At 47.4% G+C, this 12,122-nt stretch overlaps 1 protein-coding gene and 1 long non-coding RNA gene across 6 annotated transcripts in view; one reads left to right on the forward strand and one right to left on the reverse strand.

Annotated features, from left to right (window-relative positions):
• Positions 1-12,122, forward strand: part of LOC136992245 (uncharacterized) — a 41,559-nt gene that overhangs the window by 16,550 nt on the left and 12,887 nt on the right. For 4 of the 5 annotated variants that reach the window (XR_010884336.1, XR_010884337.1, XR_010884339.1 and 1 more), the window contains one exon: positions 11,990-12,114. This is a non-coding gene — a long non-coding RNA (uncharacterized lncRNA). Of the gene's footprint in view, positions 1-10,964; positions 11,090-11,989; positions 12,115-12,122 lie in introns of those variants that run through there. The other variant, XR_010884338.1, reaches the window with a different exon arrangement.
• Positions 1,149-8,440, reverse strand: LOC106491945 (alcohol dehydrogenase 1-like). The gene is made up of 9 exons (XM_067297087.1): positions 8,360-8,440; positions 5,734-5,835; positions 4,751-4,892; positions 4,325-4,412; positions 4,007-4,226; positions 3,605-3,865; positions 3,158-3,293; positions 1,981-2,119; positions 1,149-1,334 (listed from the first exon to the last, which is right to left on the reverse strand). The coding sequence occupies exons 1-9, from the start codon at positions 8,375-8,377 to the stop codon at positions 1,310-1,312; spliced, it is 1,131 nt and encodes a 376-aa protein (XP_067153188.1). The 5' UTR covers positions 8,378-8,440; the 3' UTR covers positions 1,149-1,309.

Below are 12,122 nucleotides of genomic sequence, written 5' to 3' on the forward strand. Positions count from 1 at the left end.
TTTGCCTTCCTCACTTATTTCAGATTAAGAAAATGGAACGTTATTTGCAGTGTTTGCAAATATACTGAAGTAAAAAAACAACACTTCTATTTACAAATGTGTAAGAATATGTGAAATAAGTTTTCTCTGAATATTCTGATAATGTTGTGTTTAAATTTTCTCGTTCAGATACATATACAATTTTGTAAGTATTAATAAAGAAATGTTATAGTAATTATAGTTTATATCAATTGGCAGAAATGTAATATGATGGAGAGATACGTATTAACTTAAAACCAAAGCTAAAACTTACATACTGGCAAAAGATCAACCAAATGTGAGGTTGCTTTCTGACAGGACTTACAAAAACTCAAAGGGAAATTACCATCAGACCCTCTCATGTGATACACGGTAGTCAAAGTGTCTCCCTGTGCTGTAATCTGCATCCTAACGTACATCTTGTGTACTCTCTTGTGTCAAGACTCTGCATGTGCTTCCTATGTCATGAGTCTAGCTGTTTTGGGAAATGATTCGTAAGCCATATTCAGAGATCAATTATTCAATATCGGCTAGTCTGACTTGAAGGATACGTTGAGTGGTGTCTTTCAAGGTTCTGTCATTGTCCAGGTTTACTTAGTATTTTGTATTGAGCAATTCTGATGTTGGAACAGAGTATACTCATTAAATCTGCAGATAGTGGTAGGGCCACAAGCACGCTGAAGGAGAGGATTAGAAAATGGTTCTGACAGTTTGAGGGGATGTTCTGAAAAAAATGGGATGCAATTCACTAACAGTAAGTGGGAGATTCCAGACAGTCAGGTAAATGATGAAGGGGCTGGAGCAAGAGTATAGCAAAACACACGGTGCTCCCCAGAGAGAGATCAAAGAACAACAGCAGGAGCAGTGCACTGTGTTTCCTTATGCAGTTTTGGTCTAGGCTGCAGCAATAACACAGCTGAGATTGTGGCGAAGGTGAAGATGCATGTGCATAATTGTGCAAGGTAAAAGAAGGTCTGAAGAAGTAGCAGTGGAGGGAGCAATGGAAGGTCTTGTGGTATGAGGAAGAGCTCTTCCTGCCCCATGGGGTCTCTATCATTTCATTGCACTCTGTAGGATGAGTTGAAAAGAAACCCTTTATTTATAAAAGTGGAGAGGTGTTGTTTCAGGCTTCACCCAGGCATGGGAATGCTGGCAGTGATACCATCGTCAGCGAGTTCTTCGTCCTCTTCTCCTTGCACCCCACAAAATGAGGTGCAAGGAGAGACGTGCCTGCACCAGAAGGAGGTCTGCTGAGCTGTTAACTCCACTCTGCCTCCTTTGGCTTTGTCTTTCAGAACAGTAGGACACTGCGAATACTGAAAAATGGGAAGGAAGTGAGTAGTTACAAGTGCTGGTATTGAAATTTTTCATGAATTGCTACAAGGACAGGGCAGGTGCATTTGAGAACTGGTGACCTTGTTTCTCATCCAGCCTGTTTTAACTCAGCTGAATGAGACATGCAGCAAATGGACTGTCTTCAAAAATCTGCTGAAAGGAATCAGTCAGTAGCTAAGGTACCTTGCCCTTCCCTGAAGCTTTTTTGTACCGCAGTCTTAAGATATATCCTTCTTTTCTCTTGTTTTCATACTTCTGACCACAGGGATGCCCCTTACTCCTTATTCTCTTTCACTTGTGCTTTCAAACACTGAAATAAGATCTTGTGTCTGAGGGTCTGCACTGGCTTAAGTCCGCTGCTGGGGGCTGCAGGATCTCTGATGAGTTGAACAATAAATAGGAGAATTCCTTTACTGAGTATTGGCTCTTCTGTCTCAGTTATGGCAGATCCTCCCAACACACTAACATCGAGTCTGGGCCCTGCTTTCTCAGTACACTTTGATGCTTTTTGATAGGGCAGTATTTCATGCTGCTGCCTTATTTGGGCTGCCAGAGTATTTGGACTGTTTTGAACTTTAGATGGAGGTGGTATTTGCTACCCCTAGTTTCAGTCGGTCAAAATCTCACCTTTTTCCTGCACGTAACAATTCAAATCCTTTGTTCACTTCAGCAATCGGCAATGTGTGCGTGATCAGCAAGTCCGGGTTCAATTTCTTTTCTAAATAGCTAGAAACTAATTTGGGAATAGAATCCCTTGTCTTCCAACCTAGAAATGGGAAAAAGTACACACAGTGAATAATCAAAGAAATGCTGTATTGGTAAAGTAACATAAATACTTGTTGGCTGGTGCTGAAGTTTGACAGCAGTACTTTGAGATGAATATAGATGCCAGTCAGTGGCTTGGCATCTCTACCAGGCTATGTTCACATGTAAAAGATATGTCAGACTGTGTCCTTGAAAACCAAAATAGCTGCTTCTAAAGATTTCAGCCAGAGATGTGATCTCCACCTGTCTGAATGCGTCATAATTAATAGGATGAGGTTTATAGGTAGATGGTCTCTTCTTAGAGCTGAGGGTATAGCTGAAAAGAGTTAGAAGATCCTTAAGGCACACCAGACCCGCTTCTGGCATGAGACAGATGCAGCAGGTTTGAAGTGAAATGCAGGTTGAGACCAATTGCTTGGAGTTGAGGGGAGTGTGTTTGAGGGTGGCCATCCCTGGAAGACAAGGTGGTAGGTATGCATGAAATGGAGGGGAAGAGGGGAGAGAGGGGGAAGGTCCCCAGGCTGGCATTTGGGAGGTATTTTGTGGGCTTGCCATGAGGATCAGGACTGAGCGATCAGTAACAGAGCCTTTGTCTCAGGAGAAGTTTGCCCCTACTTGGCAGGAAGGTGGTTTTGTCCTTGTTTTAGTCTACAGTTAGGGCAGACAGTTGTGTGTATATAACTGTATCAATCACAGACACTATTAGCATGTTTATGCTTACATATTCTGGAAATGCAGTGCTCATTTTTAGCTGCAGTTTCATATATTTTTTTCTTCAAAAGTCTCTCAAACAGACCTCCTGGGACATGGCCAAGCTTGAAACATGCTTGATGACTAGGAGGTTAATGTATAACAACTATCAGAAAATGTTTCTTTTGGTATACAGCTGAATACATTGCTCACATGGGAAAATGAATTGTCAAGGGGAGGTTTTTCATATACATTGAAGGGTAACTGTTCCACACGCATTTGGGAATTACAGTGAAAGGAAAAGTTTGCAAAGATTGAAATAGCTATCATCTTTTCTTTAGTTTCATACCTCCAAGCACAGACCCTCTCCACGTACGCCCGCATAGCAGAAGCATAGGGTCAAAGGAAACCACGGATCCAGAAGCCAGTTCCCCAACCATCACGCAGACACCTGTGCTTACTTTGCAGGAGGCTAGGGCAGCAGTCTGATGGGACAGGTAGGTGAATTAGAAAATACACTGATTAGTTTGTCAATAATGCATTCCATCTATGCAGCTCTCTCTCCCTTGCTGGTAATTTAAAAGCACTTACACCCTTCTGTAACTGGCACGGAAAGCTCTGTTCCTGTTTCAAGCCTCACACATAATTTTCTCCCAAAGCCAAGTAGCCTGCCTTCCTATGCAAAGACATGCCCAGAAATGCAGGCACAAGGCAAGAAACTACCCACTCTGGAGAAATTTGCCCTGACAGGGGACTGTGAATGAGCTGGGAGGGCATGTGCTAAAAGGTCACGTACCAGGGTGTCTTTGTGCCCAATGGCCTCAAAGGAGTAGTCCACGCCGAGGCCAGTCATCTCCATCAACACCTCATGAATGGGCTTCGTGAAATCTTTAGGGTTGACGCAGTTGGTGGCTCCCAGCTCTTTGGCCTTGGCAAACTTGTCCTTGTTGATGTCAATGGCAATGATGCGGGAAGCTCCAGCCGCCTTGCAGCCCATGACAACAGAGAGGCCAACTCCTCCGAGGCCAAAGACCGCACAGGTAGAGCCTGGTTTTACCTACACAACATGAGGCCCTGTTAGCCTCCAGCTGGAATCCACAGAGCTCCAGTGTGAGGAGGAGGTTTCTGTCACAGAGCCTTCACAAGCGTGCTAAGGCAGCTGTTGTAACGCTTGTCCTAGAAACCCCTGAATACCAACCTTGGCAGTATTGATGGCAGCCCCATACCCTGTGGGAAAACCACAGCCCAACAGGCAGACTTTGTCCAGAGGTGCAGCAGCATCTATTTTGGCAACGGCATATTCTGGCATAACGGTGTATTCTGCAAAGGTGCTGGTCCACAGGAAATGGTGAATCTGTTTCCCTTTGCAAGTAAACCTGCTGGTCTTGTCCGGCATCAGATTCTGTGATTCAGAGAAGCTGTTAAGAGACAAGTGCATTGTTCAGCAATGCGGCACAAGCAGAACTGTTAGGCAGCCCACCGCAGTTGGATAAAGGGGACAGTAAACCACACTCACTGAGACTTTATGCAGTAGTTAGAGTCAGGATTCAAACAGAAGCAGCATTCCCCACACTGAGGAAGGCAAAGAGGGATGACTTTGTCTCCTGAAAGAAAGCACACTGCGTTAAGCCCCTCTGACTCAGCAGGCCCTGAGGGTGCTGTGCTGCCTGCTGGAGTGTCTCGGCTGAGCTTTCAGGTGGCAGCCTCCTACAGAGCTCTTTGCTTTCTCTGTCGGTAGGAAATGTTTGGAGCCACACTCATGTGCTTGGAGAACACCTAGGAAAGTTTTTGTGGTATTAGAAAGTAACTGTCCTAGCGTGCAGTCAGACTCTGAATCACGGGTGCAGACTACAGGCAGGAATTTCTGAGCTCTGGGCTGCTCTGTCCATTTGGGGTGCTGAATCCTCTGTGTGCGTGCATGTGTGTGTGTGTTTGCTTTTACCTGGTTTCACAGAGGTCACTCCTTCTCCAACGCTCTCCACAATCCCAGCACCTTCATGGCCTGGGATAACTGGGAATTCTATATTAGGAAAGTAACCTCCTAAAACATGGTCATCTGTGCGACAGATCCCACTGGCCACGATCTGTTTGGAGATGAAGGTGTAGATTAGCCTAAGAAACTCTCAGGACTCTGTTTAACCCTGTTTCTGGGAGTAATTTTCATTGGTGTGTTTAGACTCCCAGAGGTCTGCGCTGTTGCCTCATCCCAGTACGTCTGTGCCCAGACCAGCCTTTCCCTTTTGCTCACACTGAATGCTTCCCATCGTACTCTGCGCTGTGTGGGAGGGGACTGGAAATTAACTTATGGAGCATCACTGGTTTTTAGAGTTCTGAAAATCAAAAATCCCAGGTATCTAAAATAACATGGCGTAGATTAGCAGGTGAGAACAGAGTTTTGCTGTCCACTGGTGTGCCACATAATTTGATAATCCAGTGCACAATTTCCTTTACTGTTGAACAGAATAGCATCAGGGCCAGGAACTGTAGGAGATGTGTAAAAAAGATAGTTCAAGGAGATTAAGTGTCCACTTAAAAAGCAATAAAGGCTAAAATGGCGTCCCTAAATAAACTGGCTATGTCATTCAGATATCTGCATAGGCAAGTAGCTCTTCTGCATTTATTATTCCATATGACTTGCCAGTAGCACTCTGGCATATTAGTCCACCCTCTCAGCGCACTGCTGTACCCAGTTCTGTGCATTTAGCAGATGTCTGTGCCCATTTCAACAGCTATCAGGTAGGATGAACTGAGAAGATTTTTAGCCTTTTTTTTTTTTAATGTCAAGTAAAGCTTTGACTACCCAGACTCAGTTCCAAAACCCTGATCTTCTCCTACCAAGACACATGAAATGGTATATCCAATGCATACCCACAAGAACAATAATTCCCATGAGGGAGAAGGAACATAGTGAAACTTGGGTTTTACCTTGACACGAACTTCTTGCGCCTTCGGAGGTGCAACCTCCACCTCCTCAACAGAGAGTGGTTTGCCCGCTGCCCAGGCAACAGCAGCTCTGCATCTGATAACCTGGAAGCAGTAGAGGGGATTATGCTGTGTGGGACTGTTTGCCTTTGAAGTATAAGCAGGGTAGGGCTTCTGACACTTGTATAAAATAGAGCTATACCGTGTGCATCTCCCCACTGACACACGTGTGGCTGGAGCTACAGGTGCTGGACAACCTTCCTGTGGTGTTTCATGGGGGTCTTCCTGTATATGCGGGATGAGGTGGGAGAGCAGAAACATGGCAGTGCTGAATTACAAATGAAACCAAGTGATGGTCAATAAATACAGATATAGTTTAAGGTCTGAGGAAATGCCACTTCTCCTTTGCCAGAAGAAGAGTATGTGCTATAGTATTAGGAAATGACTGGACTTTTACTGGCTTCTGGGGACTTTTCATAGTGTTGTCATGTGCTAACAAACAGACTTGTTGTCTAGCAGCTTATGAGCTTTTCTCATTATTAATGCAACCCTTACAGCATTATCTGGTGAAATCACCTTTCATGGGTGTTTGTATGAATGGTTCCCTGCCGTGCTGAGTGCAGAAAGATTAGCGTTGCCTTGTGAAATGAGGAGTCCCAGCCGAACACGGCTGGTGTAACAAGCAGAAGGTGCCGTGAATGGCGAGTGTCACTCACTGGAGACTCGTGTACGGGCTCTTTCCATGCCCTGGCACAGTGCGTGCCTCCGGCAGGGCCGGCTGGTGGCAGCTGCACGCAGGGCAGCCCCAGGAGCGTTCACCAGCACAACCCTCTCTGCCAGGGGGGTGCGTCAGTGCCCTCGGGTGGCAGTGGAGTGGCACGAAGCCGTGCTGGTGCACTGACCTGTGTCGGCTCTGAATGAGTAAGTCGGATACCAAAATGGGTCAGCTTGGGCTGATCGCTCCTGCTGAACAGCTAATACAGGCACACTGCTTTTGGGGCCTGGCCTGGCACCTGTAGCATAAATCTAGGGCTCGGCTGGTTCTCCTTTGATTTATTGCTGCTGTTGTGAGCAGAGGTGGGGAACAGCATAAGCTCCGTGTCCCTGTGTGTCTTCCTGGAGCAAGGACCCCTCCGTCTCTCGTTCCTTTGGGCTCTGTGAGATCTGATCGGTTAATGCCTGTCAGTTGCTCTATGAACCTCTGACGGTCTTTGCAGTCAATAGCAGTTGGTTCGTCAGCTGTGGGCGTGAGTGGGTTTAGCTGTGAAACTGTGAAGCGAACCCTTAGTCTGAGGATTTGGCTAGTGCCTTCCCTAGGAGTCTGGATTTGAAATTATCCAGCAACCTTGTATCTGTGGGCCTGGCCTGTGGGAGCAATGGCTAGGGCAAGACCCTAAGGAAGCTGGACTCAGCAGTGATCCTGCCTAGGCCTCCTGTCTGCCAGTTGTGTGCGAAGCATAGTGGGTTTTTTTTTTTTTTGCTGGAATCCTGCAAGTCTCCATGCTGCACCATAGCCTGTTGCAAGCTGTTTCCCAGATGATATTTCCAGTCCGAGAAGAGGGCCACGGCTCGTCTGGAAGGAAACTTAATCCCTTGTCCTGCTTCTAGTGAAGGTGGCTGGAGCAGAGGAGCTGCTGTCGCCTAGAGAGTATTCATAGTAAACTGGCTACAAAATTTTCTCTTTGAGAAGGCTGCTTGAAAGCTCACGCGTGTTAAGGAAGCTTTGCCCTGTCTGGCAGTGAAGGGAAGCAGGTAAATAGGTGCTTGCTGCAGAATTCAAATCTAATTTAGGCAAATGTCTTCAAGTCTCTGAAAGTGCTCAGAAGTTTACCAGGCTGTCTTTCCAGCTCCTGTTGTAAAGTACTGAGAGCCTGGATTTCCCACTGACTGTCACGCTTGCACTGGTGCTAGGGCTGGGCCACAAGTGCTGACATGGGACTTAGAAAAATCACATGTAAGCTTATGTAGGCAGGAGACCCTTTTCCAGCAGCTGCCGTTGCCGTTTGTGTTGTTTTAGAGACGGTGGCTGTCGTACCCCTGCCTCAGTGGAGCCGAGTGAAAAGATTCCTTTGGACATGTGTGGTCAGAAACAAGCAATTGTAGTCAGTCACCTTGCAAGTAAAAATGGGATTTGTCAGGAATGAATTGTATCAAATGAAATACCCTTCTGTGCTGGGTTGAGAGAAATGCCCTGGGTCTTGGCTGTAGCAGGGCTTTAGAAACGGTCTCCTGTGACAGTTGTTTATCAGAAAGCAGGTCAATATGAAGCTGTTATCAGATCAGGGAATATGCAGTAGGCTACCCCTCCACTAAAGAGCTGTGTTTCCCTGCCAAAGTGGGGGCACAAGGCGGGATTCAGCAGGAGTCTGTTTTTCAGATCAGCACTATTCACTATTCTCACTGGTGAGCTGAATGATAGAGCAGAAGAGGAATCCAGTACGTACGTACTGACAAACTGCAGTTGTACGAAAGCACAGGATTGTAATTCAGCATGATTTGGATGAGTTAGGGGAGTAAGTGTAGGAAAAGGACCGTAAGCACTACAGGTTTGCAGCGTGAGCCATTTCAAGATTATTCCCCCGAGAACAGAATACTTTTGAAAGAAAAGAAGTAAATGAATTGTGCTTACTTTTCCGGAGGTGGCCATGTAGTTTGAGAAGAGCTGTTGCAGGTGCTGCAGCAGGCTTGAGAGGAGCCGCCTTCAGTCTGGCTGAGCCCCAGTATTAAAAAAGTCCCAGTTGTGGACCCTGAACACCCGCAGGCTGGTGCTGTTAGGGACAACAGGGAGCATGGTGAGAGTCCTGGCGTGGGGCCAGAGCGAGCCACTGCAGGAGCGTCACCCGAGAGCTGGGAGCAGTGGGAATCTGTGTCCAGGGCTGGACAGCAGCGAGTGCAAGGTGCCTTGAGCAGAGTAGCCCGCCTGTGACAGGGACACGCTGATGGGAGGCAGTCATGTTCCACAGAGTGCCAGGGGAAATCTGCCCAGGAGGCTTTTATTGCTGGCTCGCCTTTTGGCAGGATCCCCTGCGCCCCCCCGAAACGCACAACAGCACTTGGAGACATTTTTCTCCTCCAGCTGCTGCAGGGCCATGTGCAGGGGGGGAGATTCCTGGCACTACTTGGGTTTCCTTGGAGTCCACCCATTGCCAAAAAGTAACATTTGACCTGGCAGTGCCTAAGATATTTGCAAAAGGATTTAAAAAAAAGAAAATTAAAGCGAGTGTGTTGCATGAAGGGAGGGAAGGAAGGCCCTTCCTTATCTTGGTAACAGGTTCAGAATTGCCCTTGATAAATGCGCTTGCTGCTACAAACTTTCTTTCTATGAGCTCAAACTAACAATTAAGCACTTTCAATAGTAATATCTGTCCCCGGGTAACGTCCGACATTTGTCGGAGGTGCGAGTCTTACCAAAGAAGTGTCCCTGTTTGGGGGAGGGGAGGAGGTGGCTCGCTCGTCAGCAGTCTCCAGTGAACAGGTCGGGGGCTCACTTTTCTTCCCTTCCAAAAACTTCAGTGAACTGTCCTCTCCTTTATAGTTGCTGAGGTGGGATGCGGAAGCGCAGCAGTCATACTTCATTGGCTAGATTGCCATTTGCGCGGTTGCTGGGGGTATGCCCCCCCCTTATTTACCTATCGCTATGCAGCAAAGGGCATGTTTTTTAATATGGTAATCAGGGATAATGAGGCTGGAGGTACTATAGGTCAACACTTAGTCTGTAAGCAGCAATTATTTTTTGGTATGCAACCCTTTGCAGTCAAGGGTGGACTGTGATACCTTCATATCACTCCCTCCGCTCCCGTGCAGCTGGAACGAGCTGTCTGGCCTTCACCTTCTAGCTCGTTACCCATGCTGCAAAAGGGTGGTGCTCTTTGTCTGCTGCGTACCACATCTCCTGTGTGCCCCCCTTCCTTTCCTTTCCTTTCCTCCCCAATTCTCTCCTGATTCCACAGAGTGAAAAAATGTCTTATGGTGAATAGACATGCAGAACATTTTGAAGGGTAGAAATAAAACTTAAGTATCATCATCTGTGGTGTTGCGGGTTTTTTTTTTTTTCACCTTAATGCCTCTAGCACACTATAGCAGCACCCCAGCCAAAAGGAGCAAGTGTGTCAGAAAGGGGATTTTTTTTTTTTTCCAAGGACGCTTTTGTTTAACTAACTTGTGTGTAACATCACAACCTGTTTTGCGAGGGGAGTCACACTCCATGCTCTGTTCTCGCAGGTATGCTTCCACATGAGGCATCTAGCAAGTTAATCTATAGGAATTTGGAAGAATGGGACCAGGATAAGATGAGCACACTTCCCCCCCCCCCAGCTGTTTGGCTCACCCTAAGATTTGGGAGCTGCTGCTACACTTTTGGAGACTTCAGCCCCAGGGTTATGTATTTAGGGGAATCCCTGGTGAGCTTTGCAATGGCCTTTGCCATGGTGTGGATCAGCCCTGTCCCGTGGGGTGGGGGAGCAGGCCAGCAGCAGCACTTGTTTGCTGTTGGCAGGCCGAAATTCCTGCCTCCCTGAATCCCTCTGGCCTGGCTCAGGCGTCCCTGGTGCAGAAGGGCAGCACTGCTGACCCCTGCTGAGCTCTTGCCTGAGGCCGGCTGGCCCTGAGGGGTGGCAGCAGCTTCAGCCACCAGGAAGTGTTGCTGGAAGCCTGTAGCCCAGCCCGGCCGGTTAACCCATCATGTCCATGATGATGGCCGGCCCTTGCTCCCAAAATCAGCTGTGCGCCTGTCATGAAACTGAGCACCTGGCACTATAACTGCCTACCCGTACATGGTGCATTTAAATCCGTGTTTCAGGGGTGCATGGTGTGCCCAGTGCTTCCCCTCAGCTAACAACTGCTGCTCGCTGCCATGAGGTTGGCCTGTTCTGCCTGTGGTAAACAGCCCAACCCCTTGTTTGTGAATTATTGCCTAACCATGTCTGATTGATAGCTGCTCCTGACTGCATGGCTGCTTTTATTTGAACTTGATAAGGCATTCAACCTTTTCTCTACAGTTATAGAGGCTAAAGGCTATGTTACATGTTTAAGAGAAGACAAGTTCCTCAGGGCACATACATAATCATTAACACTTTAATCTTGTCAAACCAACATGCAGCAATGGTTGGCATTAAGTTGTAACAGCTGCTGTTTAATGATGTGTTGTGATTGCAGCATAGGAGTAGGCACCCTCCTTCTAACACTAAGCAATACCTTTTCCAGCTTACAGTCTGGCAGCAGTGACTGCCATGGATGTAGCCGTTTGCTGACAAATCCAAACAGTTTGTATTTGTCTCCTGAAACGTCATGGTGTGAGCTGGGAGCAAGCTGAAGGCCATGAGGAGGCAGAGAGCTTGGGAGCTGCAGTCAGGCTGTCCAGGTGCTCGGGGGTGGTGGGGGGAGGGGGAGCCCTCTGGGGCTCCTGGCTCTTCACCTGAAAGCTCCCCAGTGCAGGCTCAGACACGGCCACTGCTTATGGCCCCCCCCCCCCCAACCTGCAGTGCGTCAGGGTCAGCTATTGGGAAAGGGGCTCTGAGCACAAATGCTGGCCAGAGCTTTACAATCACACGGGCCAACCCCTGACTCCCCCTGGGCTCCTCATTTGATTTTGGGTAGGGCTCTGCAGGGAGACCTGTGGCTGCAATCAGGATTCACCATGGAGCCGTACTCCAGGAGCGTATGAGCTCTTTGTGGTTCCTGAGGGACAGAGGTGCCCCCTCTCCCCCACCCCACATGTGAGCACAAAACTAGATTGCTGTCATATAAAATGTCCCCAGTAAGGATGATTTCAGTTGACTGTCCTGGACCCTGGCAAATATCCTCCTAAAGATACCAACAGCGGGCATTTACTGGGCATGGCCTCCATGATCCTGAAAAGGACAGCAACAAGGTGGTGTGTTGTGATTTATTCCTTAGCTTAATTTTTTTCCTCCTTCTTCCACTCTGAAGGCTACCAATGTATTTGCTATCTTTGATGCAGTGTGGAATGCCTTTGAAACCCCTCTGATTCTTGGCCACAGGAATCCTTTACCTCCCTGTATGTTCCCTTCCTACCACTGCAAGCTAGGTTTAAGCAAGCCTTATTTGGCGTCTGTTCAACTCGTGTTCCTTAGTTGATACAGTCAACCAGTTTTGCCTCCACAAAAAAAACATTTGGAAACAATACTCTGAGCACTGAGGCATTACTAGGTTCTTATTTCTATTTATTACATCCATGTTACTACAGATGAGATGAATTAAGCAGAATTAAAACCCTCTCCCTCTGTTTTGAACATTTCAGTGATCCAGTGCACACTGTTGGCTCACGCGCAAACTGCCCGGAAAGAGATGGGCCCTCTTCAACAGCACTGCACCTGAAAAGTGTTAGCCTATGGGCCAGAAAAATCTTCAGAACCAAGCGCACAGGTAACCAC

Source organism: Apteryx mantelli, chromosome 5 (genome assembly GCF_036417845.1).
Source record: "Apteryx mantelli isolate bAptMan1 chromosome 5, bAptMan1.hap1, whole genome shotgun sequence".
In the NCBI taxonomy this organism is placed as follows: Eukaryota; Metazoa; Chordata; class Aves; order Apterygiformes; family Apterygidae; genus Apteryx; species Apteryx mantelli.